This window comes from Octopus bimaculoides, chromosome 4 (genome assembly GCF_001194135.2).
Source record: "Octopus bimaculoides isolate UCB-OBI-ISO-001 chromosome 4, ASM119413v2, whole genome shotgun sequence".
In the NCBI taxonomy this organism is placed as follows: domain Eukaryota; kingdom Metazoa; phylum Mollusca; class Cephalopoda; order Octopoda; family Octopodidae; genus Octopus; species Octopus bimaculoides.
The window spans coordinates 98,467,168-98,476,335 of record NC_068984.1 but is presented as its reverse complement, the minus strand read 5'-3'; the positions used below and the strand labels follow the sequence as shown (position 1 = coordinate 98,476,335).

Here is a 9,168-nt window from a genome sequence, read left to right as displayed (position 1 = left end):
AAAAAGAGAAACAACATCAATAAGCCATTTTAACCGAATGTGATGACTACATATATGATGAAGAGAAGTTATTTTTTAAAAAACATTAATAGATTTAACATCAAATGCAATTTAGAGACAGAAAGAAAATAGCAGAAAACCAAGAGTGGAGAAATGTAGTGTGACAGATGAATGAGAATAAAGCTTAAAAGCAAGGAAATAGATATATTTAGTGGAAATTAAATGTAAGAAGACAGTTAAAGGTCGAATTTTATAGGTTGGTATAAATTACTTATAGGAACTAAAGGTATGTTTTTGCCAATGTTTGCAATGATAAATGTGTTCTTTAAACATGTTTACAAGAGAATTCTCTGAGAACAGGATGAGATAGAGCTCTTCGATACAGAGCAGACAAGAAGATTTACCTTTATCATATGGAAAGGATCTAGACAGAATATTCCATTCCAAATCAAATTGTTTATTATGTTCCTTATGAGACCAAATTAATTTACAAAACCCAGTACTGGTTAGGGAGGTTGGATTCGATCTGCTTACCATACGGAATTATTAACCAAACAATTTTACTAGGGCATACCTTGTTATTAAGGTAATTACCTTTAAAGTCTTAGATGTATTTTAATAATGGAAAAAGCGTCTTAAATAACAGTTATCTCCCTTATGCTGCAAAATCAAATTTTTTTGATGTAGTGTTGTTATTTGAATTAAAATTTATATTATTATTACCATTATGCCGTGATTGTCCTGATTAATAGAAGTAGAATTAATGTCAGTAGGGTTAATGTAGGTAATTTTTTTCTTTATATCCTGCTTTAAGTAAAGCAGAGTTGTAAAATTTGGCTTTTTCATTGAAGATATCAACATTGGCAGATAATCTAGAAAGTCGAAGTGAAATATTTGTAACTAAATTCCTTTGAATGATTACTGAAAGAGCTAATATATTTAAAATTACTTGAGGGTTTATGGTATGAGAAATATGAATCATTATATAAGTTAAGGGTAATAATATCCAAAAAGTTGGCTTTAGTTATATCATCTTTGAAAACAATGCTTTAGCCCATGTTTCGGAAAAATTTAACCAACCTATTTGTAATTTTTGGTTAGAAATATTTTGAAGGTAGAGTAAACAATCATCATGATATAGACCTCCATTGATGTTTAGGAATTGGTCAGCCATCTCATAAAGGATATACATACTGACCAAATCAACGATTTGTGCTGAATCAGAACTTCCCATCGTGACATCAAAACAGGTGTATCTTTACGAACCCACAGCTTGTTTTTAAATTTAATGATTGATTTTCTGGCAGCTAACATGACATTAATTTCATCCCTGGTAAGACCTGCTTTGTTGTGTGTGAACCAGAATGCCTTGTTGAGTTGGGTTAATAGAGGAATAGTAACTAGAAATGTCAAACTGGATAAAGTTAGTGCACTTCTTGTTATTAATAGAATTAAACCAGTTGACCACTTGGAAGGAATTAGACCACAAATTAAGCTTTAATTTTTTAACTAAGGTAAGAATATATTTATCAATAATATTTTTGCTAAGTGCACTGATGTCAGAGCTAGAAGGACAAATAAGTCGTAAGGTTGGGTTTGACCTCTAGCATAGAGGACAAACATAAACTGATAATGATGACAATGTTGATGATGATGATGATGTTAATGGTGGTGGTGGTGGTGGTGATGGCAACATGGCAGCAGCAACAGTGGTGGTGGTAGCGATGTTGATGAAGGTGATAGTATTAGCAGTGGCAGCAATGGTAAAGGAGGTAGTTGTTGTGGCGACAGTGATGGTGGTGGTGGTGGTGGTGGTGGTAGAAGCAGCAGTGGTAATGGTGATGGTGGGTTGTGGTGATGGTGATCATGATGATGATAATGAGGTGGGATAGTAATAGTGGTGGCGACGGTGACAATGATGATGTGGAGACTAGTGGTGGTGATGGTGGTCATGATGGTGATGGTGGTGACGATGACAACAACAATGAAAATGATGATGAATCAAGCAGTTTAATAATTCTTGATCTTGTCAATGTGACTCATGAATCACACCATTAAATTATTACATATGTAAAACTCTACAAAAATGCATTGAGTACTATTTTCTTTAGTCTGTACTCATAAACATATATTTACATACATATTTATCTGTCAGGGTGTTTACATGTGTGTTTAAATAGTTATTCTCTGCATTGTATTTAAAACAGAGCATACTTAGCTGTACACTGTGTATGTGATACAGAACAACCATAGGGCTGATTGTTTCATATCACATGATTTATTCAAGGATATCAACATATCTACCACAAGGTATTGCTATCCACATTTGGATTCATATATAAGTGTGTTTGAATCTGCCTCTGTGTGTGTGTGTGTGTGTGTGTGTGTGTGTGTGCGTGTGTGCGCGCGCGTGCATGTGCGTGTGTGTGTGTGCATATGTGCATGTCTGTGTGTGTGTTGTGTATATGTGTGTGTGCAAATTAGTGTACTTGTGTGTACGCATGCATGCCAATGTTTATCTGTGAATGCATGTGCATATACACCTGTTTTTGTGTCTGTATGTTCCTAGGTCTCTGTTCATGTGATGCATAGATGTGCATGTGTATGCATGTATGTGTGTGTATGCATGCATGCGTGTGTGCATGTGTGTGTGAATGTACGTGTTGGGGTATTGGTGGTTGTGTATTTGAGCATGTATGGTGTATGTGTACTTGCACACACATACATGCACACATATATCTATTCATGTACATACACATATACATATATGCATATACACACATGCATATATTTATACACACACATATACATACACACACAAACACTCATATACACATACACATATACATACACACATATATACACACAGACATATATCTATAGACTACATACATACAAATAGATGGAAAGGTACACTCATGCACGTATATCTTGTTTTTTTGTTGTTTATCTCTCTCTTCTCTCTATCTCTTTTCTTCTCTTTCTCTCTCCCTCATTTAATAAGCACACACACAGACATATACATGCATACACAAGCACACACACACACACACAAAATCTCGTGTGCAAGCTGTGTGATGAAGTGTTGAATATTCAAAGACCTACATGTATCGCTTGCTTGGCTCTAACAAGTTGTTGTTGATAATGTATACGGGTTACCATGGCAACTTCAGCTGCTGCCTGCTGACTCCGCATTAGTTGTGCAGTCCTAAGGTGTAACATGGCATTCTCTGTTTCCAAACTCATAATTCTTTCATCTTTTTCCTGAATTAAATAGGAAAAAAAGAAAGAATAATAGATAAAAGAAAAGCAAACAAGAACAGAAATTAACATAAATTTAGAAACAGAAATAATTGCTTTTAAATAAAAAGCAGTAATTACCATTAAAAATCAGAATTGAATATTAATGTTATTTATTTATTCATTTGTTTATTTACATTGGTATAATGTTCCAAAATCTGCAGGAGGAATGGACCCCCTAATAAATAAATTGAAATTATATTATCAAAACAAAAGAGATTATAGACAAAAGGATTAAATTTTTACATTGACATCGACTTCTCAAAATCTGCAGAGAAATTGGTCCCTAATAAATAATTGATACTTTATCAAACCTAGAGAGATGAAAGGTAAAGGAATTAAATATTTACATTGGAACAACATCACAAATTGACAAGGAACGGACATAATATTGAGTTAAACTCCAAAACATGCCTGGTACATATTTTATCAAACCTGGGTAATTGAAAATCAGCATCAACCAGCAATAGAGCAATTTGAAGACAGTATATAGAGAAATATTGTAGGCAGAGCAGTTGGTATCTTTCTCAACCATGCCCCACTCATAATAAGCCATGGGATTACAATCAAGGAAACTAAGAAGTCAGAAATTGAGGTTGGTGATGTCATAGAAATTCTCTGACAACCACTTCTGACATTTTCCAGAAATAAGGCAAGAAACTGAATTCTACTGCCACCCATAAGGCCTTCCAGTAGCAACCCTCTCCATCCAGTAAACAATTGGTGACTGCATGGTAAATGCTACCAAGTCATCAGCATAGACAGCTGAACATTTGGTTATATGTCTGGTATTTATTTTATCAAATGTGAGGCATGAGCAGCAAAGTTAGCTCCTATGAGATTTGAACACAAAATGAAGAAGGTTGAAACTAAATTCTTTAAGTTATTTAGGCCAGTGGTCAAACATTTCTATCATTCCAAAAAACATGTAAATATTTCTTGAGTAGGTGGAAGGTCACTGAACAGGATAAAAATAGCAACCAAACTGCCTTCAAACCATACTCTGTCATCTTCAAGTAAACACATTGGATTATATAGCTTTATGGCATCTCTTCAGACCCTTATGGCTGGTGGCCTATAACCACCCTCCAAAGTGGGGGAAGAGAAAAAAAACCTTGTGGCTGGTTGCTGAACACATGGACAAAGGAGAAGGGTTAAGTACGAGGGATTATCACCCTTAGACCGCTATCCATAATAGACCTGGTTGGCTAGTGCGCCCCAGGATTTCAGTAAGAATCTCCTGAAGTGTAAACAGGGTCCAGAACTTCCGTCCTGGAATTTATGATGTTCCCCAAATCAGAGGAGTTCTTTAGTATTCCTGCCCATTCAGCTATGCACAGCTTACAAAGCTTGCTTCTGTCAATGTAGGGTCCTGGTTTTTCTAGGATCTTCCATGAGATTATGTGGAGTCACTTTGTCCTTCAGGCATCACACATGGCTGGCCAAAGATGTGACATATTGTCTCTCCAGGATCCCGAATGAGGATCTATGGTTGGAGAGGCGCTGTTTAAAGGTGTTTCTTGAACATCCGATGTATTTTTGGTAACGGTTGCTGGCAATGTTGCTTCTGTTGATGTTGATGCTGCTACTTCTGCTGTTGCTGGTGTTGGTGTTGGTGTTGATGTTGGTGTTGACATCATTAATACTGGCATAAGAGACATCATCGGTAGTGGTGTTGGTGTTGGCATTGTTGGTGCTGCTGCTATTTCTGTTAGAGTTGCTGTCGTTGCCATTAATACTGCCATTGGGAAAGCAGCTGCTGTTATTAGAGTCAGATACTACCTCAACCTCATAAACCACCACATTGGTTTTTGCATTGACCTCCCACTGGGCATCTGCTGTGGTCCCTGCACGAACATCTCACTTCCACTCATGGTCTAGGGGTGTTAACTAAAATACTCTTAATATTAGAGGCATAACTAAAAGAGATTCTTAGGTTGTGTCTGTTGAATATGCATCCATACTTGTTTCTGATTGTGTAAAGTGCTTATCTACTAGCCTAAGAAATATCCTACCTACACACATATTTATGTTGAGGGAGAAGGAGTGGGGGTAAGCCAAATGATATTTCAGTGGTGCTTCCTTGGGTGGGAAGTATAGCCTGTCTAAATCTCCACTGATATTGAAGTTTCCTGTAACACTGAGCAGCTTGCAAGTTCAAACAACTTGCATGTATGTATGTATGTATGTATGTATGCATGCATACATGTATGTATGTACGTATGTATGTATGTATGTATGTATGTATGCATGTTTGTATGTATGTATGCATGCATGTGTGCATGTATGTATGCATGTATGTATACTTACACACTATTTCTATCAGCAAAGTGTTAAGAAAGTGACTCAAGATTTTTGTACATATCATGCATGAATCTCTGGCTCTTGAGACACTTTCATAACTTTCTGTTGTTTAAAAGTAAAAGCAGAATATATGGACTTCTGCATTGAATTCTGTTTCCCCTTTTTGTTTTGCCAAATCTAAACACACCCACCCAGACACACACACACACACACTCACACACACACACACACACACACACATGCACACACACACACACACACACACACATAAACACACATGTGCATGCATACAAACACACACGTGCACATATTGATATATATGATGGCTGTCCTCACTGACTATTAAAACAATCATGCAATCAACAGTGGCTCTTAGAGCCTGCCAGGTCCTTGCTTGCTTTTGACAAATTTCACTAATGCATACATGCTCAACATTTAGTAGATGTACATTCTGATGCATAGGACTACATCTGTGTGCATGTATGTGTGTGTGTATATATCTGTATATGTATATACACACATATACAGACATATACACACACATGCACACACATATATTTACATATATATATATATATATATATATATATATATATATATATATATATATATATAGATATATATATAGATATATGTATGTATATATATATACATATATAATGGTTGAAGGTACAAACACCAACCAACTAGTATCAGGTCAAATTATAATATATATTTATTTGTTGACAAAATATGGTAAATTTGAATGTTAGTGGAGATTAGATCACAAGAGTTCAATAAAAGATCAGTTGAGGAATGTTCATAATGGTTATGATATATGCTGGTATTCTCCCATGCTGATATTCTCTACAGTTATATGGTAAACTGAATTATCTTTCTGCATATCTTCCTCTAACATTTAAACTTCATACATTTATTCCTCATCATGTTTGTTAGTTTCTATCTTCCTCTTTTTATAGCTTTATATTCTCTGCTCCTCTTCCTTTAAACTCATCTCTGTACATCTCACACAACTGGTATTTCATTACTTCGCATTGAAGTCCTATCTCACTCTTCCTCCAATGATGGAATGGACAGCTACTTAAATGTGGGCTGCTGGCTGTTAACTAGGAGGTGCACCATCAGTGCATCCATTCTTGACGCAACTATAAGGGACTATGAACACACCTTCTTCCTTCTTTAAATCCAGTTTTGAATTCTACCTACAATGACAAGCTGTACTTACTATCTAATGTTAACAATTCAGTTTACCATAGAAAACCAGCAAATATCATAACTATTATGAACATTTCACAACTGATCCTTTGTCAACTTCTTGTAATCTAAAAACTTGCAACATTCACTTCTACTCTCGTGTTTTGTCCATGTCAGATTATCACATATATATATATAAAGATATATATATGTCATAATCTGACATGATACCAGTTGCTTGCTTATTTGTACCTTTATTCGATTATGCACATTCCAGTTCAATTGAAACACTGCCTATAGCCAATCTTCATTAGGCAACTATAATTTCACTGATTTTTTTAGCTGCAATTGAAGTTGGAGTTTAGTCAGCAAGTCAGCTAGAACATTAATTTTATGTACCTATTATGTTACATCATCAGATATATTATTTGAATTTCATATATATATATATATATATGCACACACACACACGAGGGGATGTTGAAAAGTTTCTGGATTTAAGGGTCTTTCGAAAGGCCTGGTTGGAGGGCCAATCTTCTAAGTTCTCTTACAGGGCTCAGAAAAATTGAAGGGTTGCTGCAATATCTTGTGAATCTGAGAGGGGAATATGTTGAATGAAATTATAATCAGCTGATCCTCCTGTATTTTGTTTTGCTTGAAGACAGGAACTTTTCAGTACTCCCCCCCCACCATATATATATATATATATATATATATATATATATACAGATAGATAGATAGAGAGAGAGAGAGAGAGAGATAAACAGGGAGACAGACATCTAGATGGATAGATACAGATATATATAAAGCTGAGGAGTAGAATTTCTGGTATAGCATTTAATTTTTTAGTTATGTGCATTTAGACACAACATGGTACATACATTTCATGAATATAAATATTGGTCTCAAATTTTGGCACAAAGCCAGCAATTTCAGGGAAGTGGGTAAATTGATTTCATTGCACCCCAGTACTCAACTAGTATTTATTTTATTGACCCTAAAAAAAACACGCATGTGAGTACATATGTATGTCTTTATGTATCTGCATGTGTTTGTATATGTGTACAAATGTTTGCGTGCACACACATTTGTATGCATTTGTGTGTGTATAGGTATTGATGTATGTTTGTACAGATGTACACATGTAAACGTGTATGTGTATGTGTTTAAGTTTGTACTTTCCATGTTTCTGTCTCAAAGAGAGTCTTTACTCTGACACCATTTAGCAGTTTGACTATAATTGATCAAGGACAAAGGAAAATATATTCTAGATTTAAAAATAAGCATTGAGGTCATTATGATCAATGAAAATATTCAAACCAGAAACTCAGCATGGCCACTGTCCAATAATTGAAACAATTATATTATTATATCATTTTATAACAGTTATTGACAGCTTACATTGTGTATGTATATGTGTGTGTGTGTATTTATATATATAATGTGTGTGTTTGTGTTTGTGTGTGTGTATAAACATATGTATGTATTTATGTATGTACATAATTCCAGCAAAGCACTCTCACTTCATTCATCCATCACAATTCCCAGAGTCATCTAGAATTCCCTCTGGAATCTATACTTTGCATCCTAACATCAACTGCATCATCTATCTAACCATCATGGGATGGACGGCAAAGGTTATTAGCACTTGTGGCAGTGGTGTGTTGGTATATGTGTGTGTGTGTAACAAACATTACTATATATATATATATATTTAGTAAAGTTTGTTTTTATGTTGTTGTCATAAAAAACTTAACATTAACCTGATGGGTTGTTCTATACTTTAGTATAGTGCATATTTATTATTCTCATACAAGAAAGTTGTTGGTAGTAACTTCTAAGTTTTGACCAGTGAAGCCAGCTAGCTGAAACTTCAAAGTCGCTGTCAACAACATACTTGGATAAGAATAATAAATATATACATACATAGACAAATACACACACACACACACACACACACACAAACACACATGCACGCACACATATACAGGGTACGATAGATAAACTGTCGCCATTTTACATTTTTAATTTCGTGCATGTGCATTGTTTGTTTTTTATTTTGTCTACTACACAGTATAATAGGGTCAGTTGGGTATTGTCTGGAGAAAAACATTACCATGGATGCAATTCACTCTGCCAGAAATTTGGAAATGACATGCTGTACTGCTTGGCATTCATGCCAAAAGTTCAAATATGAACATTTCAGAGTGTTTGGGTGTCAATCTGAGGACAGTGCAGAGGATTCAGAAAGAGTTGGATGAGTCTAATGGTGATTAAAAAGGTATTTGGAGTGATCACTAGTAATGGCGACGTTATGCCTCCATTCATCTTCCCACACAGCTTCACACTCAACACAGAGGCCTATATATA

At 35.2% G+C, this 9,168-nt stretch overlaps 1 protein-coding gene across 2 annotated transcripts in view; it reads right to left on the bottom strand.

Moving 5' to 3' along the window:
- LOC106871796 (kinesin-like protein KIF25) overlaps window positions 1–9,168 on the bottom strand; it is a 505,449-nt gene that overhangs the window by 470,672 nt on the left and 25,609 nt on the right. For both annotated transcript variants that reach the window (XM_052967307.1, XM_052967306.1), the window contains exon 2: window positions 3,106–3,264. In XM_052967307.1, coding sequence (XP_052823267.1) covers window positions 3,106–3,246 — 141 coding nt within the window. In that variant the 5' untranslated portion in view covers window positions 3,247–3,264. The remainder of the gene's footprint in view (window positions 1–3,105; window positions 3,265–9,168) is intronic.